General features: G+C 46.0%; 1 protein-coding gene and 1 non-coding gene across 2 annotated transcripts; both read left to right on the top strand.

The window, feature by feature from the left end:
- Window positions 1-36: 36 nt before the first annotated feature.
- Window positions 37-26,871, top strand: LOC138982515 (uro-adherence factor A-like). Its single transcript, XM_070355817.1, has 10 exons — window positions 37-3,020; window positions 5,615-5,703; window positions 6,091-6,301; window positions 7,713-7,955; window positions 8,359-9,056; window positions 20,306-20,393; window positions 21,322-21,443; window positions 22,576-22,711; window positions 24,184-24,336; window positions 25,716-26,871. The coding sequence occupies exons 1-10, from the start codon at window positions 236-238 to the stop codon at window positions 25,844-25,846; spliced, it is 4,656 nt and encodes a 1,551-aa protein (XP_070211918.1). The 5' UTR covers window positions 37-235; the 3' UTR covers window positions 25,847-26,871.
- On the top strand, window positions 10,936-11,054 carry LOC138983420 (5S ribosomal RNA). The gene has a single exon (XR_011461155.1). It is a non-coding gene; the product is annotated as a 5S ribosomal RNA (ribosomal RNA).

Here is a 26,871-nt window from a genome sequence, read left to right as displayed (position 1 = left end):
TGGAATAACTTTCTTTTTTTATTGTTCAGGTTTGCAACCTGAAGAAATACAGCAGAGGATTTCTGCTGCATCCTCGACAGAAGACAGCTTGTTCCAGTCTTCTTCCGGTAATCGTGACAAAGCTGAGAGCATAAAGCAAAGTCCATCGACAAGAAACAATGCTCTTCGCAATAATACAAGGGCAAGAGACTCGCCTCAAGCATCAAAAGGAGCTGATGGATCGAAGAAAACTAAGATGTCCACAGGAGAGGAGCAAAGTGAACTAGAGCCAAGGCATCAACCGTCACAGACAGAAGGCAAAACTGTGTCTCCTTTGGACTCTGCCCTCACACATGTGCCAGAGAGCATGGATGTGGAAACAGCTGGTAGTGTGACGCAGGCTCCACTCACAAACTTTTCGACCAAAAACTCTGCAAGCCAAATCTCTGACAATCACACATCCCCAAAAGAAGGCACATCTTCAAAGTCTACGCACGATCAGACAGATTGTGTTGAGAAACAGGCATCAAACTTGAACAAAGTCAGACAGGAGAGAGCACCCAAAGAGAAAGACGCTGTGTCTCAAGACTCTGCTGCTCTTGTTGGAAAGTCTCCAAGATGTTCTACAAAGCAGAAACTTGCCAGTCAGCTTTCTTCTGACACCGGCACACCAAGTCAGTCTATACTAAAACCTATTTCTGTTGTCGCAAAATCAGTACCACCCTCTAACATCCATTATTCAGATACAGAAAAAGAGGAAGACCAAGAACCATTTGTGGCTGAAGAAGATGCAGAAGTTAATCACAAAGAAATGGAGTTGGCACACAAAAAAGCTAGGTCACAGTCACACCTGAATCCTTTGCAAATCCAGGTGGCGGATGAAAACCAGACGTTGAAGGAGGACCACACTTTACCTGAAGACCAAACCTTAACTGAAGGCCAAACTTTAGCTGAAAGCCAAACTTTGGAGGCAAGTGTTGATAGCAGCGCCTCTCCGCAGCAGAATTCACCAGCCGAAATGAGCAAACTGACCAAAGCTTATGAAGAAAACGAGAACAAGTTTTCTGATAGTAACCAAGAACACTCAGAGGAAGAAGAGCTAAAGAAGTCAGAACCATTGGTTGTGGAAACACAGTATCCAAGCACATTGGAAGAACAAAGCATCTCTCTCCTTTCACCAAAGGTCATAGCAGACTCAATTCCTGTAGATAGGGAAGAAGAACAAAGCCCAGATCGGAGTGGAAAGGATGTTCATGTGGGAACAGAGTCTCAGGAAACAATCACTCAAGTTGATCGTTCAAGGTCATTCCAGAGATCAATGCAGAAGTCTGACAGTTCAGGTACTACTGATTTGCAAGAACATTCTTTGATACCAGGCTTCTCTCACCCAGAGTTAGAACAACCTTGTCCTCAGAGTGGAGAGGAGGTATCAACTTTTGTTCAAGGAAAAGGAACCAAAAGGTTACAAAAAGAAGAAGAGAGGTCATCTTCTCCTGCAACTTTTAGTATTACCAGGAAGAGAAACAGCCATGGACAAGAGAGTTCCATCAAAGCGAAACTTGGCCATTTCCACACACCAGATCTCCTTCCTCTTCAGTCACCATCCAGTTCATCAGATAAAGTTGTGAACAGCGCACCCCCTCGCACCACTACTATCCCTTTGGACAGTGATGACGATGGTGCTGTTTTAATCGTCAGAAGAACCAAGCGCAAGTGTTTCTCTCTGGACGGCAGCCCGCTGAGACCTGAGGCCCCCCTCTCCACCAAGAGAAGGAGGTATGGAACCAGGCAGAAAAACTTGGCTGACAAGTTTGATGATCTCGCTGGGAATGGATTGTGTAAAGCGAAAGATTATGAGGAAGGAGGAGAAAATAAAGTTGAAGAAAAAATTCAACCTGCTCAGCCAAATATCTTGCAAGAGGGACAGGAGTCTAGACAAAAACTGGCAGCAGAAAAGAACCGCCCCATGCATGTAGAGTCTCTCATGTCCCCTAGCAGTGAAGCAGAAAATCCTGAAGAAGGTGTCAAAGGTAACACAGCTGAAGGAGATCGCAAAACAGACTCGGATCCAAAGATGCCTGCACCGTCTCGCAGAAGGAAAGCTGTCCGTGGTCTTGCCCGCTTGAGCGACTCGACATCAGCAGAGTTTTTACCAAATACCCGACAAACTAGAACTGAAACTGCTAGCGGACAGCCACTAACTTCTGGCCAAACTGATACCAATTCAGCAGAGGGCAGACACAGCATGACCAGTACTACTCAGAACTCTCCACGCATCCTGGTCACACTCACAGAAGCACATGCTGAGGATCCAATGGAGGTTGAGGAGATTGATGGAGAAATGGTAGATCTAGAAGATGAAGATGCTCGAGCCAACTCTCGATCACACGAAGATAAAAAAGTCTCCACTGAGCATTCTGAACCAAATGAAACCAGAGAGCAGTGTTTTGAAGCACCACAAGCTGCTGCGACTAAAGCAACTGAGGGAGCAGATGGAAACCCCATTGTCATCGACCAGATGTCCGTCAGGTCGCAGACTCAGAAATCTGTCAACCAGTCGTCCATTCCACCAAGTGAAGAAGACGCCACCATCCCACCTTCTGATTTTGATCTCAGGTTTGATGATGAGGATGACGATAGTAACAATGGTGATGATGAAGAAAATGAGGGCACAATCACTGAACAAGAGCCCCTCGTCTTAAAGGTCAACATTTCTCAAAGCAAAGAGCCAGAGCATGGTGATCAAGGCAGTACAATGGATGTGGATCCTTCTCCGAGCGAAGACAAAGAGAAAGACATAGACACACCAGCGGAAGGAGCCAGTGATCAAACTTCCATTGTTCCTGGTCATGCAGGTCCTAAACCGCAAACCAGCGAGACCACTGTGAGAGAAACAAGACAATCTCTGGCTGAGGCCCGGAACAAAAGGCAGGGGTCAGCAGATGCATTGCAGGACAGTGAAGAAGAAGAGGAGGAGGTGGTGGTGGTGAAGAAGAAAGGCAGACGTGCAGTCATTGACAGTGACAGCGATTCCGATCACAGTGAGTGCATCTTTCATAAGTGTTTTTTTATTTATTTATTTTGATTGTTTTTGTCTTTGATCAAAATCTTGCATCTTTCATAAAGAGTCTGTGCTTGTTTTTGTGTTAGTTGTTTGTCATTGTTTATATATATACCGAGCAACAGAAGAAACGCGAAAAAATTCTGCAATGTTTGATTGACAAAATCTCCAACAATTATAGAGTTAGAATTATCAAACCACAAAAGTTTGATGAAGGCATGTTTGACCTAGCTGTTGTGTGATTATTTTGATGCTGCGACTGTTTCAACACACGGGACAAGTTTTGGAGGTCTCACTCAGTCAGTCAGTCTTCATGGCCACTGATCGGACACTGGTGGCTTCCAATGATGTTCCTGGTATTGTCAGTGGCTGTATTGAATCGATCTCGAAGACGTTGTGGCAGGAAATTGCGATCTTGTCTTATTGGGGTAATGCGAAAAATCCACCGCGTTGCATAACTGCAGTGCTTCCATTGTCAACAAAACATAGGTGAAGGTGATAGACTGTTGACATATGCACGTTTAAAGCACATGCCAGCGCTTCTGGATCATCCCCAGCTTTAAATCGACCTGGCATTTTGGTGGTGTCAATCTTGGCATCCTGGCTGTTTCAAATGTGAGACTGGCAGCAAGCGTGCCATGGTCTCTTTTGGTTGCTAATGCATTAGTGAACACATCTCACACATCAGATTTCTCCTGCTCCACTTGCACGTGCTGCGAGCGCGCATTATGTGTTTAACGTTAAACCTGCTTGTCCCGTGTGTTAAAACAGTCACAGCATCAAAATAATCACACAAAAGCAAGGTCAAGCATGCCTTCATCAAACTTTTGTGGTTTAATAATTCTAACTCTATAATTGTTGGAGATTTTGTCAATCAAACAATGACAAATTTTTTCGCGTTTCTTTTGTTGCTCCGTATATATTAACAAGTCGCGTAATGCGAAATAACAACATTTAGTCAAGCTGTCGAACTCACAGAATGAAACTGAACGCACTGCTTTTTTCACCAACACCACATACTCGTAGTTTCGTCAGTTCACCGCTCGTGGCAAAGGCAGTGAAATCGACAAGCCATGCAGAATAGTGCGGTAGTGGTCGCGCTGAGCAGGATAACACGCTTTTCTGTATGTCTATTCTTTTTAGCTTACTGAGTTTGTTTTTAATCAAAACATATCATATCTATATGTTTTTGGAATCAGGGACCGACAAGGAATAAGATGAAATTGTTTTTAAATCGATTTCGGAACATAAATTTTGATCATTATTTTCATATTTTTAATTTTCAGAGCTTGTTTGTAATCCATATAACATATGTATATGTTTTTGGAATCAGAAAATGACGAAGAATACGATGAAATTATTTTTGGATCGTTTAATAAAAAAATAATTTTAATTACAAGTTTCCGATTTTTAATGACCAAACTCATTCATTAGTTTTTAAGCCACCAAGCTAAAATGCAATACCAAAGTCCGGCCTTTGTCCTGTAGTTTAGTCTGAATCGCTCTACACACACACACGCACAGACACACACACACACGCACAGACACACACACACACACAGACACACACACACACACACACACACACACACACACACACACACACACCACGACCCGACCCTCGTCTCGATTCCCCCTCTATGTTAAAACATTTAGTCAAAACTTGACTAAATGTAAAAATTAATTGGAATTTAGATTTGGGGGCTATCTTGTGAGCAGAATTTATTTCATGTAAACTAAAAGTGTAGATTGACCTGTTACTGATTCAGAGAGATCTATATGGTATTTTATCTAGAAACTGCAGTTTTACATTGTATATTATGATACTATATATCAGGGTTCGACACTAGCGGGGGCGGAGGGCGGAACGCCCCAGAGTTTTGTGTTCCGCCCCAAACATTGCCGAAGCTTGGGGCCCACTCCGCCCCAGGATAAATTCCAACAATGACAAACCGAAAATTCTAATGCCAGAGCCAATCACTAAAAATCGCCAGTCAAAGTCGTCACTGAAATTTACGTTACGATCAATGCCGCAGTCAAGAAAAAAAACCATTGAAATCGTCGCAGGACAATGCCGCAAGGGAAATAACTCCCAGATTGCGCTCTTTAGCGTGAGAGATAAGTATCGCCTTCAAATGCCAAACGCAAAATGTGGCGACACATCCTTGGTGTAAAAAGACATGGAAATGAATATGAAGAACAGGGTGGAGAGAAACGAAAAAAGGAGACCGATGCAGCCAAAAGCGCGAAGCGCTGTCGTAATGTCAATGTCAAATGGTTGAAATAATTTCCCTGGCTTCAGTACGATAGAAAAACAGACAATGCATTGCCGCACGTGAATACTGAGAGTGGGCCCCAGATTTTTGTTTTCCGCCCCAGCAATTTCCATCTCTGGGGCCAGTGTGGCCCCAGGCCAAATAAGTTAGTGTCGACCCCTGATATATTGATAATATATATGCATTTATGTAAGTCAGGTACAACAATAATGTAATACATATACTAGGTAGATCTTGTACAAAAAAGTTGTGTGTTGTTTGTACAGAATGTTTTTTTTTATGATTATGCACTGTGCAGATTCTGGAGCAGAAAGTGAGGCCAGCTTTCAGCTCAACTTTACCTCTTCCAGTGCCTTATCCAGCCAAAGCGAAGTTCCTACCACACAGGTGTGTTACAGTATTAGCAATAACATTTGCTTAGTTTATACCTGCAGGCTGTCCAGTAGTACAGTGCTGTAGTCACTATGTTTTTGATGTGCTTTCATACAACGAGTATGTACGTATATGAGTGCTCTGCCCTTCATGTGTGTGTGTGTGTACATGCATGTGTGTGTGTGTGTGTGTGTGTGCGTGTGTGTGTGTGTGTGTGTGTGTGTGCACCCTGAAAATGCTTGGTTACATTCAACCAGTTCAGAGCTGTGACTTGTCAACATACGCCACTTCTTTTGTGTGCAGGATAGCCGAAAAGTAACAGATTGTTACTGTACCATTCTTTCCTTCTTAACTCTCATAGCTACGATGTATGAATGAACACACATTCTCTCTCATTCACAGGAGCGCAGCAAAATGGAGTCAGAACTGGACAGACTGCGAAGGGAGATTGCAGAGATGGAAGCCAAGCTGCAAGGACGTTCTTCATCCTCCAAGTCAGAGAGCGCAGGGGACAGCTGTGACATGAATTCTTCTGTGCATCGCAGAAAGGGTGGGGGAAAGTCACGTCTTACTGTGGAGGACAGCTCAGATGATGAAGTTGAGGAATTGTCAGGTATGCTGAATTTGTGGCAAGAAAGTAGTACAGTGGGACCTCTCAACATTTGAGAAAACTTACTTACTTCCAGGCCTTTAGTTGCATCCAGTGGAGCATAGGCTAATGACAACACTTCTCCATTGTACTCTGCTTTGGGCTTAAAAAAGAAATATTGCTATTTCATATGTAACGTGGATTTCCATTGGTCAATTGGGCAAAACTGAGCTCATTGTAAAAGTGATATCGACGACATTTCCGTCGATATCAGTTTTGATATCGACGACCTCTTTATTGCTTCCCCACTTCAAAAACAAAAACACCTAAATTTAAAAACAAACAAATATATATGAAAATGTAATGATCCCAGAATTTAGTTGAGCAAGTGACTAAAGACTTTTTGAAAGAAAAGACATTTTGAAATACTGAAAAGTACAAGAAAAGAGTGAACAAAAAGAAATAATAATCAGAGGGAGGGATATGGAACAGCCAAAACTGAGACAAATACTTTTGAAATTTCTTTACAGTAGATACAAAATGTCCAGAGAATTAGCAATACATCTTTGATTGACTGACTGTGTGATGATATCTTCTGCTATTGGTCTGTTGAGACAGTGATATCAAAATCTCGACCTCCAGTCTCGATTGTGATATCACTGTCTCAACAGACCATAGCAGAAGATATCATCACACAGTCCGTCACTATTGGGTAAAGCTGGTCTTAAGACTTCAAAATCAAATAGAGAGAGGGAGTCTTACAATGAAAGTAAATGTACAGATGTAATGAACAGACAATCTGAAAAAGCAAGGTCTGGAAAGGGGGTCGCACTGTAAATGAAAGAAGAAAGACATGTGTCTTCAGGGGGACGGCTATGGTAGTGTGGTTGTGCTTCACTACGGGTGACACAGTGGTGAGTTGTTCTTTCCTTTGGAAGTCATTGTTTCACCACATCCAAATTTCCCAGAAGAGACAGATAATGAAGTTCTGTTATTACTTAAGTCTGGAGTTATCAAATTGTGACAGAAGCTTCCTACTTTGATCCCCAAGAAAAGAGAAATAGATCAATGTTCACCAAAAGACGAATAAATAGTAACTTAACTGTAGGCATTTGTTTGTTTAAAAAAAAAAAAAGAAGACAATCAAACATGAGCAGAGAAATGCATCCTGAGTGCGCTTGAAGCCAGGGTGTTAAGATCTCATCAGTTACTTATACTGTATCCTTGAGAGGACTGCACGTTTCGCCCTGCAGTCCGGACTGACGATCTAACAGCGAACGACAAGAAGAAAGACATTGTATCCTTTGCTCTGGTTTATTTCTCTTGTTGGTTAGACACAAATATTTAACAACACAGGCAGTGAAACATTGTGCACATGCAAACAACATGAACATGTCCACCAGTCCTCATTATTTTTTTTCCTTTGTAATTGCAGATTCACCAGTTAGATCAAGCAGAAAGAAACCAAAGTCAGCCGGCAAGGAACAAAAAGATTCACAGACCAAGCGATCCCGTCGGCGAAGACGAATATCAAGTGATGAGGAAGAAGAGGAGGAGAAGAAGTTGAAAGTAAAGCAGCGAAGACAACAGCTGATGGATGCTTATGTGTGCGAGGTCAACGATGCTGCAGTTGATGGCGATGATGATGGTGTGGATGGTCGGTCTTCTGCTGGTCAAGGTACGGTACAGTGCTGATTGTATTTGAGAACATATGCAATTGGTAAGTGTTAGCACATTAAGAATAATTTGTGCATGCATGTCTCTGCTTGGATTTGTCTAGTTTCAACTATGTGTAGTCTTTGTCTGTTGTCGTTGCTTCCTTTCACCCGAGCTTATGGTTAGACAGTTCAGTTCTGCCCCATCCATCCCAACCTCCTTGTCTTTGATTCATTTTCCTTGCTGTGTGGTTGCCGCAGTCTCTGTTATTTGACTGCTCTGTCTCACTCTCTCTGTTTCTTTCTCTTGGACGTAACTTCTACACATACGCATACACGCCTCATAGTTTCAGATTTATTATGTATGTCAGTTTGTGTGGAATCTAAGTTCAGTGCAAGGTTCAATATATGTTTTCCTATTTTCAGGGAAAGTTCACCTATTCTCACTGCACACTCCAGACAAAAAGGTCAAGGGCAGAGCAGATCCGGAGGTCAGCGATGAAGACAGCAGTGACCTTTTTCTAAGCCCTCTCTCTCCTTCTCCTCCCCCGCCCACCAAACAGTCTCTGGCTCGTAAGGACTCCTACGGTCCTCCTCGATCGCTCTTCTCAGTGGATTCCCCAAGCCTGAGCAGCTCTGTAACAAGAATTCGGCCGTCCCTTGATTTTGAACGCAGAGGGCCCCTCCCCTCAGAAAAGACACCAGTCACTTCTGATGCAGAGTGGACCAAGTATGACGATATCCAAGACTCGCAAGAATCTGAAGCAGAAGTTTCTGGAAGCTTGAAGAACATCCCGGAGTCACAGTTTTCTGCTTCTGGCGGAGATTCTGCTAAAAAGAAATCTAAAAAGGTCAAATATTCTGGGGAAGCAAGGGCTGCTGCATTAGTGTCAGAATCCAAACAAAACTGTGGTACAAGTGTTGTGGAACCTTGTGCTGTTGACTCCAGCGCAACTCCTCTTCCTTCGCTGTGCAATGCTGAAGGTGATGAGGAGAACAAAGAAAACATGGATGTTGATGAGAACTGTGACAGGATGGAAGATGAGGAGAATGATGATGCTGTGCCCAGATGGAAGAGGAAAAGATTGGGATTTATCTCTTCTGGCCTGGATCCTGAAAAATCTGTAAGCTTTGTATTTAGCCAGGGGCTTAGCTTATTCAGTTATTGTAAGTTGTGTGTGTGTATGCTGCAGGGTTTGAAAAACACTATCAAGATTTTCCCTTTACTTTGTCTGCAAGGGAAGCTACACATTTTGTTCGTAATCTCATCAGTAAATCTGTGCAGGTTAAAGTATAACAAAGCACAAATAAAGTACACTTTAAAAAAACAATTAAGGTAACATTCCAGTGGAGATTTCAGCCTTAACTGAATGGTACAAACAAATCTTTGGAGACTTTTACCTTGGAGAACAGTGCAAAAAGCAATCTGCAATGCTGTGCCTTGCCTGCATATCTATATATATATACGACTTGTGTCTGTCTGTCTGTGTGTCTGTCTGTGAGTTCGCGATGCACGGCCAAAGTTCTCGATGGATCTGCTTCAAATTTGGTGGGCATATTCAGGTAGACCCGGGACAGGACACAACCTGGTCGATATTTCAACACGTGCTCTCAGCGCGCAGCGCTGAACCGATTTTGGTTCCACCTCGGCTACCCGGGCCCCCATACCGACGCACCAAAGCCGCTACACCACATCACAACGCCAAAGTTCTCGGTGGATCTTTTTTCAAATTTGGACACCGTATTCAGCTACACCCCGGACACAATATCATCGATGAGATATTTCAACACGTGCTCTCAGCGCGCAGCGCTGAACCGATTTTGGTTTTTGTGTTCATTTCACCATTATAAGTAACTCTTCCTTATCTTCTCCAGGTTTTCAGCGTTTACCTCCCTTCCTTCGTATGGTGCACTATAGTATGAGTGGGGCATCTTCGGATATTCCCGGCGTTCTGTTACTATTTTTAGAAGGTCACCGCAGTGTCCAGAACGTAAATTGGACCCGTAAATTATCGTCAATATAACACTTACCTCGACAGTACTATTCTTGCACATTATCTATTATAGGCCGAAAAAATTGGACAAAACGCTGCGTGGGTACAATTATCTCCCATAACCATGCGCCACCGTGGATCCCAAGCACTGTCCGAGTGCTTCCCCCTTACAGGATGTAGGTGGCGCGTCCTCTTTCTTTTTTCGCGCGTGTCAGTAGGCTGTGTTTCTGCTACGCTCCCGGATTATTTTGGACTAAGAGGCTTCTTTTCTGTGTGGACTATCACCTGTTGGATTATTGTGTGTTATTCCACTTCTGGCTTGAGGCTACGTTGTGTTTCCTTCAACTTGTGCCTCCGTTGTTGTGTGGCGGACTCGGCGTGCCTCCCGTCCTACTTCGTGGTGACCGGTCGTCTGCTTCTCGTTTCGCCGCATTCACTTGAGTATTGACCTAAATTTTCTTTGAATTTTGTTAATTCTCGGTCTTTAAGGGTACGTACAGGGCGAGGTAGGATGTCTCGTCCTGTTTTGGGCTCTGGTTCTACGGAACCAGAGTCTGCCGGGGGCAACCCTTCTCCGGGCGCCCAGCGTCATGTTTTGCGCACGGAGAAGGGGACCTTTCGGCGCTCCGACTCTCCCTCCCCAAACGCTTTGCGTTTGCGGCGAGGGAGGGCGGAGAAAGCCTGTTTGAGCAAGCTCAATGCGAGCTTGCTCAAACAGGCTGGGCTTGAGCCTGGGACTTCGGGCGGGGCTGCGCCGTCGAAGGTTCGGGGAAGGTCGAGGGGAAAGAAAAAGCTTCTTTCTCCTTCTCCTTCAGTGGAACAGGCTTCCCCCCCTTCGACGCCGTTGTCCGGTCCTCAGTCTCAGGCTTCAGCTCCTCCCGGTTTCAAGCCTGGGGGGAAGGTTTCCTTCTCCTCCCTGGCTCGAATCCGGGGGCAGGTCGATTCCCAACCCTCTTTGGGGGTTGGTGAATCCGATCTAGGGGCTACTGGAGAGACTCAGGTTTTGACAGCCAACGGCCATACCACGTTGAAAACACCGGTTCTCGTCCGATCACCGAAGTTAAGCAACGTCGGGCCCGGTTAGTACTTGGATGGGTGACCGCCTGGGAACACCGGGTGCAGTTGGCATTAAAATCTTCCTTTTCCGGTGCCTCTCCTGTGCCCTCCTCGGTTTCCACCGCTGTGGAAGCCAGGAGGGACACGGGTCCTCCTCTGAACTCCCTCGCTGGGTCGTCTGCTGCTGTTTCGACAGTAGTTTCGGCCTCCTGGGGGGGGAGATCGGAGGAGATGACGGGGTCTCTGAATTCCCTCCCCGCTGGGGTTGGGATGCGAATTGACCCCGTTCAGGGCGGTCCTGTGGGGGCAGGGGTTTTCAGGCTTCGTGCCTACGACCACTGCTACTACGGTTCCCTCTGACGTCCGTGTGACTGGTGGCTGTCCCTCTTGAAACGCTCCGGCCGACTAGTTACTGGACGTGGAGGTGTTCGACAGAACGTGGTACTTCTGTCGAATGGTCAGGGCGACGGGAACATTGTTTCTGTTGCTCAGACCGACACCTCCGACCGGACCGTCTTGACCCCACGCCATTCCTTAGCGTCTGGTGTTCGGGTGACGGATGGTCCGGACCAAGGGTCCGGAACGTTCCAGGCTTACGGGTCGGGATCGAACCGGACCCACGGGTCCCGACTGGACTTGACCTCCGGGTTTGGTCCGGACGGGACCCATGGTACGGGACCGTACCGGACCTTAGGGTCCGGTGCGGGACAGTACCTCTGGCCCTTGCCGGACCCCCGGACCTACGGGTCCGGATGGTACGGTACCGGACCAGTGGTCCGGTCGGGACCGGACCACTCGACCACCTCTGTTGGTCCGGGTGGTCTGGCACCGAACCGGACCATGCCGGTCCACCGGACCTACGGGTCCGGATGGTACGGTATGTCCACGTCGGACCGAGCCACCCGAACACTTCTGTGGGTACGGATGGTTCGGTGCCGAACGGGACCTCCGGATGGTACGGGACCGGACCGAACCTACGGGTTCGGATGGTCCGGTACCGGACCAGTGGTCCGGTCCGAACCGGACCACCCGACCACCTCTGTTGGTCCGGATGGTCTGTCACCGAACCGGACCTACGGGTCCGGATGGTACGGTATGTCCACGTCCGGACCGAACCACCCGAACACTTCTGTGGGTACGGATGGTTCGGTGCCGTACGGGACCTCCGGATGGTACGGGACCGGACCGGACCACCGGACCGGAACACCGGACCACCCTTACCGGATCGGTCCGGACCACCCGACCACCTCTGTTGGTCCGGATGGTCTGGCACCGAACCGGACCACCGGACCTACGGGTCCGGATGGTACGGTATGTCCATGTCCGGACCGAACCACCCGAACACTTCTGTGGGTACGGGTGGTTCGGTGCCGAACGGGACCTCTGGATGGTGCGGGACCGGACCGGACCTACGGGTCCGGATGGTCCGGTACTGGACCGGTGGTCCGGTCCGGACCGGACCTCCCGACCACCTCTGTTGGTCCGGATGGTCTGGCACCGAACCGGACCATACCGGACCACCGGACTTACGGGTCCGGATGGTACGGTATGTCCACGTCCGGACCGAACCATCCGAACACTTCTGTTGGTCTGGATGGTCTGGCACCGAACCGGACCACCGGACCTACGGGTCCGGATGGTACGGTATGTCCACGTCCGGACCGAACACTTCTGTGGGTACATGGTTCGGTGCCGAACGGGACCTCCGGATGGTACGGGACCGGACCGGACCGGACCGGAACACCGGACCACCCTACCGGACCGGATCGGCACCCCCGACCGGACCGGACCATTTCTTTTCTGATCAGACCCGATGGGTTCGTGTTCAGTCTATAAATGGCGGGGGTTCGTTGGCTGGGCTGACCCAACAGTCCCAGGTTTGTTGTTTTTCTCCCCCTTCGGCTGCTGGAGACGTTTCGTCTTTGGGGCAGGGGTCTTCGCGGCCTCTTGCTTCTGTGGGCGTTTCTTCACAGCCTGCTTCATCGCTTTCGGCTCTTCCCCCTCAAGCTCCCTACACTCCTGCTTTTGAGGAGTTGTCGGGAAGTGAAGAGGAGAGTGAGTCGGAGGACGATAGGGAGGAGGATCAGGGTCGCCCTGAGGTTAACACTGATCCTCTACCCTTGCCGGTTTCTGATGGAACTTCCGAAGCTATGCTTCGTACTTTCCAACAGTACATGACAGACATCACGCGGCGTCTTGACGTCACGGATGCCTCTCTTAAGCGTCTGTCGTCTAGTGTTGACACACAGGACGTGGACCCGGGGTCTGAGGACGAGAGGCAGGAGGCTCGCCCTCGCACAGCTAGAAGGACGTTTGAACAGTTTCAGGACGTCCTTCCCTGAGACGCCCTCTCGTCCTTTGAGTCCGCTTCGGCCCGGGCGCGGGAGGCTCACGCCGCGTCTGCCGGCGGCTCGTTTTATGAACGATCCGGCCGCCGGCAATTCGCGTTCCACCCTAGTCTTAGGGCCACGGTGGAAGCGGCAGCACATCGCCTGAGGAGTACAGATTCACGTGCAAACGCGACCTGTGTTCCTCGGGAGGACGCGGGTTCAGTGCCATGCTTTCCTTCGGGGGGCGCACCTCCACTGTTTGCTCGTGTCCAATCTGTTTCGTCCCTCCCTTTTTCCCTTTGACTCTCGAACTCTCCCTTTCCAGACTTCGAGTGTTTAGGGTGGGGCTGACGGTGATGTGTTCGTTGGGGAGGTGCCTTCGGTCAAGAAGGTGGAACTGAGCTCTGCTTCGTTCCACAATCTTGAGGCCACCGTTTCTTCCACAGTCGAGGCCCAATCACAGGCCTTGACATGGATGAGCACGCTGTCCACACTGTTGGACCCTCCCGATCGGGCAGAGTCCGATTCCACTCGGGTCCTTGACACGGTTCGAGTGGATCGGGCTTTGCATGCCGTGCGATCGTGCGTGACGTCTGCGGCAGAATTGGCCATTGGAACACGGGTCCACTTTTTTGGCCCTGTTCCGTGATCATTTTCTGGCTACTTCTTTAGTGCCTCCGGATATGAGGAAGAGTCTGAGGAACACGTTTCCTCAGCCTTCTTCCCTCTTTCATCCGGACACTGTTCGTTCTGTGGTGGAGTCCACATGCCAGAGGAACACTGATTCTCTGATGGTTGGCCTCGCTGCTTCGGCGACGGCGGCGGGGAGTAAGAGAAGTGCTACAGTCACCTCCAGCTCCCAGCCTCAGAAGAAGAAGAAGAAGAAGCCAGTTTCACTGCCTCCTTCTTCCTCCTCTTTGGCGCCTGTCGCGTTCCCAAGCAAGACGGAGGGTGCTCAGACAGGTAAGGGGAAGCAGCACCACCAGGGGGGGTGGTTGCAAGCCTGCGCCTGCCCTCCAGCAGAATTTTCAGTGAGTCCCGGCCCTACGTTGACGCCCCCTCAAGTTGCCCCTCTTTCGTCCGTCGGTTCCCTTTTTCGGGCCCGCGGCATGTGGGGCAGACTGGTCTCCAACCAGTTTTTCTTGAGGGTGGTGTGGTCGGGGTTTTCTCTACCGCTGTCGTCACAACTCCATTGTCCGCTCTACCCTTGACGTTCCCCCCTCCTCGAGACCCTGCCAGATGGCAGGCTCTTCAGGACGAGGTGAACTCGTTGGTCGAGAAGAAGGCGGTCTACCCCCTTTCTCAGCCTTCTCCGGGGTTCTGCTCCCGCCTGTTCACCGTCCCCAAAAAGGACGGCCGGTTCAGGCCGGTGTTGGACCTCTCCACCTTGAACTTGTACCTTCACAGGTGCAAGTTCAAGATGGAAACCCCTTCGTCGGTCCGGTTGGCCATCCGGCCAAACGATTGGGCCATGTCTGGGACCTCCAGGATGCTTACTTCCACATCCTGGTGGCCCCGGGGTACCGACATCTGCTCCGGTTCGTTTGGGAGGGCACAGTGTTCGAGTTTCGGGCCCTCCCATTCGTCCTGTCCTTGGCCCCTCTGATTTTCAACGGGGACAACAACACCACATGCTTAGCTTACCTTCGCCACCAGGGGGGCACCAATTCTCGGTCCCTCTCCCTTTTGGCGGAGGAGATTCTGCTCTGGTGCCAGACCAATCAGGTCCGGATGTCAGTCCAGTTCGTTCCGGGGAAACTGAACGCCCTGGCCGACATTCTCAGTCGGGGCGATCAGGTTCTCTTCACAGAATGGACCATCGCTCACAACATTCTACAGCGTCTGTGGGCAAGGTGGGACCGTCCTCTGATCGATCTGTTCGCAACTCGATTCAGCGCTCGGCTTCCCAGGTACGTCAGCCCCTTTCGAGACATGAATGCGTTCCACTTGGACGCATTCACTCTCTTGTGGAGGCTCCTCGATGCTTACGCCTATCCCCCGACATCTCTGATTCCGAGGGTGCTGGCAAAATATCTGCAGGAACGACCAAGACTGATTTTGGTCGCGCCTTACTGGCCAACAGCTCCGTGGTTTCCAGATCTTCGCGGTCTCACCCACGTAGACCCTCTACCTCTGGATCTGGACGGGGGAGGTCTGCTCCAGCCTCGATCATGCCTCCCTCATCCACGTCCAGAGAGTCTGTGCTTGACCGCATGGCTCTTGTGCGCTCCAAACTGCTTGCACTAGGATTGCACAAGAGTTCAGTAGAGTTTTCCTTGAACGCTAAGAGGCGATCAACTAATCAGCTCTACGACTTACGCTGGAGAGCTTGGGCCACCTTCGCCTTGTCCAAGGGGATAAAGCCGCTTTATCCCTCAACACAGGACTTGGCCAACTTCCTGGTGGAAGTGTATCAAAAGAAGAGTCTTTCTTCTAAGACTCTTCTTGGATACAGATCTGCCATCGCTTCCACGATTGCGGCCGCTACTGGTCGCAGACCTGAACACTTGATCAGGTCCTCCCTCATCGCTAATGTCCTTTCGGGTATTAGCAATGCAGCGGTGTCTAAACCTCGGGTTTCATTTCCCAAGGTAGTCCACAAGCCAAGTATACCTACCGTGCACCCCCCCCAGGGGTTGGCAAGACTGGTCTAGAAATGATCCCTAGAGTATCCTGAACACGAAACAAAAACTTTAACAGCAAAAAGTTGGGATGCTTAGGAGTTACAGCCCTTGACGTAAGGGTACCCTCTTGTGCGCTTACTGCGGCCGTTCGAAGTTTACTGTGAATCAACTGCTGTAAATGAACAAGAAATCTACCATGCACCCCTCCAGGGGTTGACGGGACTTGCCTAAATATGTTCCTTAGAGTGTTCTGAACACGAAACAAAAACTTAAACAGCAAAAAGTTGGGATGCATAGGAGTTGCAGCCCTTGATGTAAGGGTGCCCCCTCATGCACTTACTGCGGCCGTTCAAATTTTACTGTGAAACAGCTGCTGTAAATGAACAAGCAATCACACGAAGTATTGTTCAGTGTTTCTAATTTTAATCAGAGTCTTCTGAGCTGGAGTCATCCAGGCCATTCTGCAAGAAGCACTCTGTGTCGTCTTCCTCTTCTTCCGCATCTGAGTCAGGGACATCATTGAGGAGATCGTCAATGACAGTCTGGGGTAAGGTCAGCTCTTCTTCCTCTTCTGTCCAGAGTGGCTCTAAAATGCCATTGTTCATCACCCAGCCATGACCTTCTGTGGGGTTAGGAATGTCTGGCACAGGCTGGTCACCTCGCTTCCAGATGGCCACTTGATAGTTGCAGCGGCGAATATGTTGCTTCAGACTGCGTCGAGAAGGTGGCAAAGTAGCCAAGTCGACATTCTGACTGGCATTTACCACCTCTTCGCCACACTTCTCTTTCAGCAAGTGATGCCTCAGCTCATTAACCTTGCTGAATCGTGACCTGCCATAGATACAGCATGTGAAGGACTCCAAGTCATCAATTATTTCATCCTGCATGTCCCACGTGTTGCCAAGCTGAGCGAGCGTCTTCACAAATGCTGGCTTCTGCTGCAGAACCTTCACAGCCTTCACTTTGCCTTTGCCCTTGAAGGCGCTGGTTGAATCACAGCCTGTGAAAGCACGGAGAGACAACAGTGCAGTGCAGAAAGGCTGTGTAAGTCCTCTGGCTAGGTCACTGATGTCAATCAGTCGCTTCTTGTTGCCTTTGCCCGTGTCAAACAGGATTGTAACACCGTCTAGCTGAGGGGCAAAGTTCAGGAGGATGAAAAATACATCTGTGTCAGGACTCTTGACACGAATGTACTTGTACCCTTGATCTTGTCCATACTTGGAGTAGAGGATGACACGCGAGTCTGTTTCTTCTTGGGTAGACGACAAGGAATGAAGTTCTTGTTTTTCAGTCTTTCTACCATCAGCTGATGAGAGCTTGAATGCTTGCCCTTCACAGACGAGAACGACGTTTCTCTCCTTGTGCTTTTCAGCAAAGGAATCCTTGCTCCAGACATCCAGTAGCAGTTTAATGAACTGCACTTTGTTATCTTCATTAGCCAGAAATGCCTTCCAGTCTGCTGGCCGCTTTGTGCTATCCCCTTTCAGGATGATCTTGTCACCAGACCCTCTTCTCTTTCGCTCCATGGATTTCACAGAACAGTCTTGGTACATATCGGTGCTGAATACAAAGTCAGTTTCTGGTGGTACCATGTCGTAGAGCTTCTGGCAGATCTGGCGAAAGTTGGGAGGAACTTGTTGCATTGCGTGAAATGTTGCATTGCCATCGATGATCATTAGAGTCTCATCAACAGGGGGGGGGACAGCGTCTTCCACAGTCTTCGTCAGATAGTGAAAAGCAGCGCTCTTGTCAGTCTTAGCCAAATAACTGTCTGCTGTCCCAAGGCTGTAAGGGACTGGAGTCAGCTGATAGGTCATGAGCTCTTTCAGATCCATGTTCAGATCGCCTTCCTGAGACTTCACGAGAAGTTGGAAGGCCACATTTCCTTGGTGCTTATATTCAGTCAATTTGTTTTGAGTTGACTTGAGTGTGACTCTTTTTGACGTGTCTGCCATGACTTTCAGCTTGAGACGTTTCACTGGCTCGAAGAAATGTTCTCCGGTTTCTAGTCTCTCAGTGATGAACTTCTCCTTCTCGCTTCTGCCTGCTGCTTCTGCACGTAGGACATCCTTCTCGATTTGAGAACAGCAAAAACTGCACACAGAATCTGTTTTTTTTGTGCAATTTACAGACACCTGCAGATTTTGTCGAAATCTGGATTTTGAGGGTAGATGAAGGATATTGACTGTAGCAAAGTAAACTGTGACCAACCCTCTATACATGATCTGATGCTAACCGACACATATTACTTTATGAAAAACACATCAAACAAGACAACTTGATCTCCAATTTTAGTGTACAAGAAATGAAATCCTATGTGAACCGCGAAAAATCAGAATGCATAAGGCAGGTGTCACGAGACACCCCCGTAACTAGTTTGCCCTCAGAAGTTCCACTTTGTACAAAAGTAGCAGATATTCTGAATAATTTCGACTGTTATACGGTATAAATTGTCTATGAACGACATTGTCGTACCTGTGGATACAACACAGGTTACAATAGTCCACAAAGCCCTTGAAATTGGAATTTTAGCGAAGACGAGCAATGGCGGCACATGTTGCAAGCAATGGCCGACCTGGGCAGTAATATTTTGTTAATTTTTAATCAATGGAGACGCACTATTGTACTGCGATGTCTTTACAGCTACCACAATGTCGTTTAGAGCCGATTTATACTGTTTAACAGTCGAAATTATACAGAATATCTGCTACTTTTGTACAAAGTGGAACTTCGGAGGGTAAACTCATTTCGGGGGTAATCTCGTAACACAGGCACTACTGATGCCAAACTGTTGACCAATAACAGAGATTACTCAAGGTTCTACCAGGTTCACTGACAACTAAATTAAAAAAATTGGGATCAAAAGAACATGATTTCTTGTTCATTTACAGCAGCTGATTCACAGTAAACTTCGAACGGCCGCAGTAAGCGCACAAGAGGGTACCCTTACGTCAAGGGCTGTAACTCCTAAGCATCCCAACTTTTTGCTGTTAAAGTTTTTGTTTCGTGTTCAGGATACTCTAGGGATCATTTCTAGACCAGTCTTGCCAACCCCTGGGGGGGATGCACGGTAGGCCTATCTGGCTTGCATACTAAGGGGGATGTCTTTCTGGTCCTCAAACTCCTGCGTAGCAATGAGTTTGAACCCCTGGCAGGCATCAGTATCAAGTTGCTGATTTTTAAGACTATTTGTTCCTCATCGCTTTAGCCACTTGCCGTAGACTCAGTGGTATTCAAGCTTTGAGTGGCCTGGACTTTGACATTGAGTTCACCACACAGCAGTGGTTGCCAGCATGGTCACGTCAGTCTAAGGTATGTTTCTTGGGTATATTTTCTTTTACGGTAGTACTGTTCGAAAATTGCCTGGGTATCTTAATCCTTGGATTTAAGTGATTTTGATTGAGGAGTTTAATACTCTACATATCACCCTCACACCACTCTGGTATTCTGTGCAAGAATAGTACTGTCGAGGTAAGTGTTATATTGACTGTAAGGCTTCTTTTTAAGCCTACTGTCTATATGATACTTACCGAGACAGTACTATTAGAGTTTCCCTCCCGCCTCCCCTCTTGATATGTTATGGGCTTTTTGAGGGTCTGCAGCTCATAAAGAAAGAGGACGCGCCACCTACATCCTGTAAGGGGGAAGCACTCGGACAGTGCTTGGGATCCACGGTGGCGCATGGTTATGGGAGATAATTGTACCCACGCAGCGTTTTGTCCAATTTTTTCGGCCTATAATAGATAATGTGCAAGAATAGTACTGTCTCGGTAAGTATCATATAGACAGTAGGCTTAAAAAGAAGCCTTACACTCACTGTAAAAGTGCAAAGGTCGAATCAATTTATAGCCACGCGAAAAATACAGTCATCTATCTCTCTATACATACGGCTTCTCTGTGTTTGTGTGTGTGTGTGTGTGTGTGTGTCTCTCTCTCTATGTGGGCAACACCTGTGGATTGTTCAGTTCTGTTTGTGATGTGGTCTGGCGGCTTTTGTGTATTTGTATGTACTGGCCTTCCTTTGAAAAGCCATAACAGATCAAAAGGGCTTGGAGATAAGTTCTAAATTGCTCAATCCTGTTTGAGTGGAGTTCGCCTCCAAAGGTGATTAACACGGTTACATTCGTCGACAAGGATGGGACTCGATATGGTCAGGAATGGCATTATGGCCACTGAATCATTTTCGTGCTGTTCCCATTCCACGAATCTGGGAGGGACCTAAGCTTGGCGGGTCCATTGTTCGGACCCGGCAAAGCCGGCGTACGGCTCTAAGTATTTCATCCCGGCGAAGCCGGCTACCCGGCGAAGCGGGTATTCCTCTAGTTTCTAAATGTATTTGTTCTATCTTTTGTTTTTGTTTATGTTTCAGAGTGTTTTGCGCAAGCTTGCAGAGATGAACGAGTGTAAGGTGTACAGCAAATTCAATGATAGTGTCACCCATGTCATCATGAGAACCAGTAAGCACCAAGCATTTATTTTTACGTAATTATTTTGTAATTGTAATGTTATGATTGTGTAACTCACGTCATCATGAATCCCAGAAAGCATTAAACACTTTTTCTGTAAAGTTTAATTGAATGATTGGGTCCCTCATGTCAGAACCAGTGAGCATGAAACTTTTTTTTAAATTTTTTTTTGCTGAAATGTTGTTTAATTGATTTTGTCATCATGAGCAGCAGTAAGCATAAAGATTTTTAAAAAAACAAAAAACACTTAATTATCCATGAGAACCAGTAACTTTTATAAGCATCAAGCAATTTAACTCTCCGTAGTTTGTATCCATTCTCTGCTTATGAGCAAGAAGACGGAAACAATTTTCTTGACCATTAACCAAACAAATCCAAAAACAAAGAGACTGCCAACGTTCCAAAATTCAGAATAAAATAACAAGAAATGTATTCATTCGTTTGCGGCTTCGTGGCAGGCGGAAGATAACATCAGCCAGATAAGTTTTCGTTATTGTTTGTCTGTGCACTTAAAAGACTGTTGGGTCGATATATTTGTGAATGTATTGTTTTGTCAATAACAAACGTTCCAACAACCTACCTTTCTTGTTTTTTGATTCATGAACCAAACATGTTTGTTTTCAACTCTGTGGTTTGTTGTCAGGTTAGGTGTGGTAGTTGCAGGAAATGAGAGAGTGTATGTTGGGGTATGTGTGTGTGCATTGGTACATGAGTGAATGCATACAGTGTAAGCACAGTACATGTATATATGTACTGTGGCTGTAAATGTTGTTCACATGTGCAACCATGTGTGATTGTATCTTACCTGATGCTGCATCTGTGATTGTAAGAGTGCAAGCAAGTGTGTGTTAAGGAGAGAATTGAAAGACACAAATATCTATCACTAAATACTTTCTGTGAAGTGTTGACCTTATTTCAGACCCAGACAGCAGGGTGTGTGAACGTACCCTGAAGTACTTCCAGGGTATCGCTGGCCAGTGCTGGGTGCTGAGTTTTGACTGGGTGCTTCACAGCATGAAGGCCGGCCATTTTGTGCCAGAGGTGTGTTTCACTTTTTTTAACATAGACGAGGAATCGAGACAAGGGTCGTGGTGTGTGTGTGTGTGTGTGTGTGTATGCATGTATGTGCGTGTGTGTGTGTAGAGCGATTCAGAGAAAACTACTGGACCGATGTTCATGAACTTTCACATGAGAGTTCCTGGGTATGATATCCCCGGACGTATTTTAAATATTTTTTCGATAAATGTCTTTGATGACGTCATATCCGGCTTTTTGTGAAAGTTGATGCCGCACTGTCACGCCCTCATTTTTCAATCAAATTGATCAAAATTTTGGTGAAGCAATCTTCGGCAAAGTCCGGACTATGGGATTGAATTTCAGCTCCGCAGCGTAAAAATGAGTTAATTAGTTTGCTCATTAAAGTTGTCATTAAAATCGAATTTTTACCAACAGATTAAAACATGATTGCATCGTATTCCTCAATTTCTCCTGATTTCAAAAACATATACATAAGTCATGCTTTCTATAAAAATGTGCTCGGGAAAATAGGTTTAAGTTACTACTGCATTCGCGCGCTACACGGAGACGAGCGTGACCCGTCTCGGTTTTTCTGTGTGGTTAGTCAAGACTATCTTAATATAGTCTCAGCGATGACTGTTTTTTGGTGTTAATCTGTTACTTTGATGCCGACAGCTTCACTAAATGTTGACTAAATGGGCCTTAAAAGGAAGGCTCCTAGGTTTTTTCTTAATACATGTAAATCGGATGGATTGTGTTGAAACAGTGGAGGCTGTCTAATTTAAATAATGTTCACTCTCTTATTATAGGATTTAGACTACATCATAAGAAACATTTTGCTCCCTGATTAGGGTGGAGTCTCCCACTATGTATGCAGAATAAGGTGATTTTTCAATGAATTCATAATCTTCCAAGGAATAAACAACCTATCAGTGTTTATTAAACAAGGGTAGTTTGGTACATGAAGAAATTTAAAATAAAATGTACAGGTAAAAAACTTGACACTAATGTTTGAAAACCCTGACTCTTTCAATACTTTTTGGTTAAAAGTGTTTGAGTGAGGATGGAAATATGCTTTGCTTTGTATGTTTGTATAGGAAACAGAAAAATAGATTATTTAGACCAAAGTTTCTTACACACGTGTCCTGTTGTACAGAAGCACTATGAGATTCATGGAGACACTATCAAGGGAGAAAACCACTGTGGTCCTAGCTTGTCGCGCATGTCTACCTCCCCTTTGCTGCAAGGCTTTGCGCTTGCCTCTGTGGGTGCCAGTCCTGATATGTCCAAAAGTGAGTGCCTCATTGTGTTGTGTAGTTTCAATATTTGAGTGTTTTTTTTCTTTGATGACATATGATTCCTTTACAAATTTGATTTATTTATATATATTTTAATTCAATTGATTGATTTTTTTCTCTATCTAATTTATTGTTGTTGTTGTAAACTAATATTTTTGTTACTGTTTAGCCTCTTTTGTTACACTATCTTTTTTTCGCTTTTTGTATTTTTGTTTATTCTTCTTCTTTTTACTCTCTACTCCTAGGCCTCATTTTCTATTTCATATTTGTTGCTCTTATTCTTTGTTCTTCATTTACTGATTATTTTTGAGAGTAAATTTGATATTATTGCGCTTAAAATGTAATACCTTTTTGTCTGATCTGTGGGTGTTGTTTTTGCCTTGTATTTTGCAGGTGTGCATCATGTCATGTTGACATTGCTGCAAAATGATTAACCTCCAAAACTTTTGAGAATTGATAGCTTATGCATACAAAGGGCAGGTACATTGATGTTCATTTCTTGAAGTTGGACATTTGACTTGTACTGCTTATAGTAGAATCCAAAACTGTATTTGTACAACCAGTTTGTTTAGAAGTTCTTTCTCTGATGAGAAATCAAATCGTTGACCACCCCCCCTCCCCCCCCCCCCCCCCCCCCCGCCCACACACAAATAGAAACGCACTCAGGAAATTTGCTTTGAAATAAATGTGTTAGTTTTCCTATCTGAAATAGAGTTTAGGAAGAGACATGGACCACTATCATTTGATGATAGAATGATAACTCCATGATAACATGTTATACATTGTTTCTACCATAATGTTGATTTGTTTGATGATGCTTGTGAGGAAAAGAAGATTTGCACAGTGCAAGGATGTCGTTTCGCATAATCGAAATGCCGAAATTTAGTCCAAATTACAAAAAACTTTGCCATCATTTCGGCAAAGCTCCTAAACTCTTCATTGATGGGGCAAAGGCGAGGTTAAGGGCAGCTTTAGACGGCTGTATTGGCCAAGTGTATAAGACATCGGCCTCCTATGCTGAAGGTTGCGGGTTTGAATCCCAGCCGCTCCTGGTGGGTTAAGGGTGAAGATTTTTCCAATCTCCCAGGTCCACTTATGTGCTGACCTGCTAGTGCCTTATCCCCCTTCATGCGTACACTCAAGCACAAGACCAAGTGCGCATGGAAAAGATCCTGTAATCCATGTCACAGTTTAGTGGGTTATAGAAGCACAAAAATACACATTATGCTTCCCCCGAAAGCGGCGTATGGCTGCCTGAATGGCGGGGTAAAAACGGTCTTACACGTAAAACCCCACTCGTGCAAAAACATGAATGAGCATGGGAGTTTCAACCCATGACCTAAGAAGAAGGACAGCCTTAAACTTCCAGGGTATTTCAGCAGATTTGCAGAAGAATACGAGATAATCCCAAGGAACATCCCTGCTAATGTGATCACCGATGATGACTGTGAAATTGATTGTTGCAGAGGAGTTGACTCAGCTGTTGACGCTGATGGGAGCAGAGGTGGTGGAAGATCCGTGGGACCTGGCCAGTCATCCTGCAAAACACAAACTGGTTCTACGCTGTGTGGACTCGGACACCCAGCCTCCTACCCCTGCTGAGATTGAGCTCTTTAATGGTTGGTAATATTTGTTTTGTTCTTGAGTGTTGTCGAGGAATTTAGATGTGCTGCTGACGTATTGGTTCAGTGTTTGCTTTTCCGTGCACAGGGTTTCTACATTCACACACTCATTCACACACTCATTCACACATTTTTACACACACAGTCATACACAGACATACGGGATGGTGACAACACGCACTCGAACAACACACACGGCACACAACGAATGAACATTTCAAACATTTCACTATTAACTCAAATCAGAACATAATCATTATACAAATACACAGGTTATAACAAAATACCTCTCGTCACACAGAACACACCGTTCGGCACTGTACCAGCACACTTCCTTATAAATCCTCCGAATGTCAACAACACAGTCAGGAATCACATCACTGCCGAAAGTCCTTGAAGTTACACACAGTCCGAACCGGTGAAGCACACTACTTTACTGTCCTCCGACATGCACAAAATAATGTCCGCTTCCATGTTCCTCTTGCCGCAGGCACTAAAATAAAACCTAAATAGTCTAATTAACAAAAACACTTCATCCCACACCGCAACAAACACATCCGCTCGCATCAGTCATCCCATCGCTCTCTGACGTATCACACTTGCACGGTCAACCTCTCGACCATCACATTTACTCAGAGGGGTAACAACATACGACGCATCGCACAGCACAACCAACAGTCGCTAAAACAAAGCACTGATTTTACCTATTCAAATTAGGCGAGTCAGCCAGACCATTTCAATAGGGTTTTAGAGACTGCTCGAAAATAATACTTATTCCACGATAGCTCATAGGTACCGTACTCAAACAAAACTACATGTACCACAAAATTTTCCCTTGTCAAGTGTGGTGTTGACAGTGTTGTTCTAAGGCCTGGTCGCATTATGCGTTGATCTGATGGATTGGTCTGACTCCTTGCCGTCCACCGTCAGATAGTTTTGACAGATGGGAGGTGTTTTGACAAAACAATGCTTTTTTTAAGTCAAATGTTGAGCTATACATGTACATATTTTCAGTTTGGGTCCAACTGACCTATTGTCCTGTGTGTCTGGGAACAACAATGTGTTGATGTTAGGATTGTGTGTGTGACCACTCTGTGTGTGTATTGTTTGTCTTTTCTTTTGTTCTTTTCATGCTGTGTGTGTGTATGTGTGCTTGCATGTATGAGTAGTGTTCGTCTGTTCATGGTACTTCATTGTGTGTGTGTGTGTACTTGCATGCATGCATGCATGCATGAGTAGTGTTCATCTGTTCATGGTGCTTTATTGTGTGTGTGTGTGGGCATGTGGTATTCATCTGTTTTCCTTTTATGTCACAAGCTGTTAGTGTGTGCATGCCTCCCTTGTCTTACTGAGAGATTTCTGGACTGTGTCAACAGGTCAGTACAAGCACTTTGGCCTGGTCACAGTGGCCAGAGAATGGATCCTGGACTCCATCTGCACTAACCATCTGCTGCCTCTGCACGACTACATCTTTAACACCTGTAAAGATCTGCGTCTGCCTTTCTGAAGGTCTGACTTCCCAAGGGTATAATGTGCCTTTCACAGGCATAAGCAGACTGCCTCGAGCATGAGTAAATGTTGTCACATCGATGATCTAAAATGTCGATATGTTAACACATGAGTCAGGCAAGAACATGTTATATCCTGAGCAAAAATGCATTTCCCACTCATGAACATATATGTCCCAGGCAGGAATGGTTTTGCACTGGGTCAGGGGAGAACATCTCTGTTTGAAGCATGAACACACTGCACTGGTGTGTATTTGAAACATAGGTGAAGTTGATTGTAAATATAGTTTATGACAATTGTATCAGCTACTAAAAAACTTTTTTTTTTAATCCATTGATACATACATCTTCACGTTTCAGTAATAATCTCTGAATAACAAACAAATCGTATATATGTGTGTCACATGTTTGTGATTTATTCATTAAAGGATCTTTTATTCTGAAATAAAAACGCATGGAATGGTGCTAATTGTTTGTTTTCTAAGCAATGTTAGACACATTTGATGTGAAGTGAGTTTTGTTTTGTTTTGTTGTTGTAGCCAGACTGTTAATGTCATAATATTATGGGACTGGGTGGCCGAGTGGTAACGCACTTGCGCTCGGAATCAAGAGGTTGCGTGTTCGACCCTGGGTCAGGCCGCTATTTTCTCCTCCCTTTTCTAACCTAGGTGGTGGGTTCAAGTGCTAGTCTTTCGGATGAGACGAAAAACCGAGGTCCCTTCGTGTACATTACATTGGGGTGTGCACGTTAAAGATCCCACGATTGACAAAAGGGTCTTTCCTGGCAAAATTGTATAGGCGTAGCTAAAAATGTCCACCAAAATACCCGTGTGACCTGGAATAATAGGCCGTGAAAGGTGGATGCAGCGCCTAAAGGCAGTCGATCTACTGGCCGATGTGAATGCGTGATATATTGTGTAAAAAATTCCATCTCACACGGCATTAATAGGTAACATGCGCCTTGAGTCGCCTTGTGTGGTGAGATACGTGCGCGATATAAATCCTCGTAAATAAAAATAAATAA

The sequence above is a fragment of the Littorina saxatilis genome, linkage group LG12 (genome assembly GCF_037325665.1).
Source record: "Littorina saxatilis isolate snail1 linkage group LG12, US_GU_Lsax_2.0, whole genome shotgun sequence".
In the NCBI taxonomy this organism is placed as follows: Eukaryota; Metazoa; Mollusca; class Gastropoda; order Littorinimorpha; family Littorinidae; genus Littorina; species Littorina saxatilis.
Note: the sequence above shows the minus strand (reverse complement) of the source record. Positions and strands in the feature narration are given on the sequence as shown.

What these genes read in the sequence shown, in the direction of transcription:
- LOC138982515 (XM_070355817.1), top strand. Translation starts at nt 236, where the DNA reads ATGTCCACAGGAGAGGAGCAAAGTGAACTAGAGCCAAGGCATCAACCG. An exon ending in TGACAGCGATTCCGATCACA is followed by an intron (nt 3,021 to 5,614) that starts GTGAGTGCATCT and finishes TGCACTGTGCAG; the next exon opens with ATTCTGGAGCAGAAAGTGAG. An exon ending in CCGGCCATTTTGTGCCAGAG is followed by an intron (nt 21,444 to 22,575) that starts GTGTGTTTCACT and finishes CCTGTTGTACAG; the next exon opens with AAGCACTATGAGATTCATGG.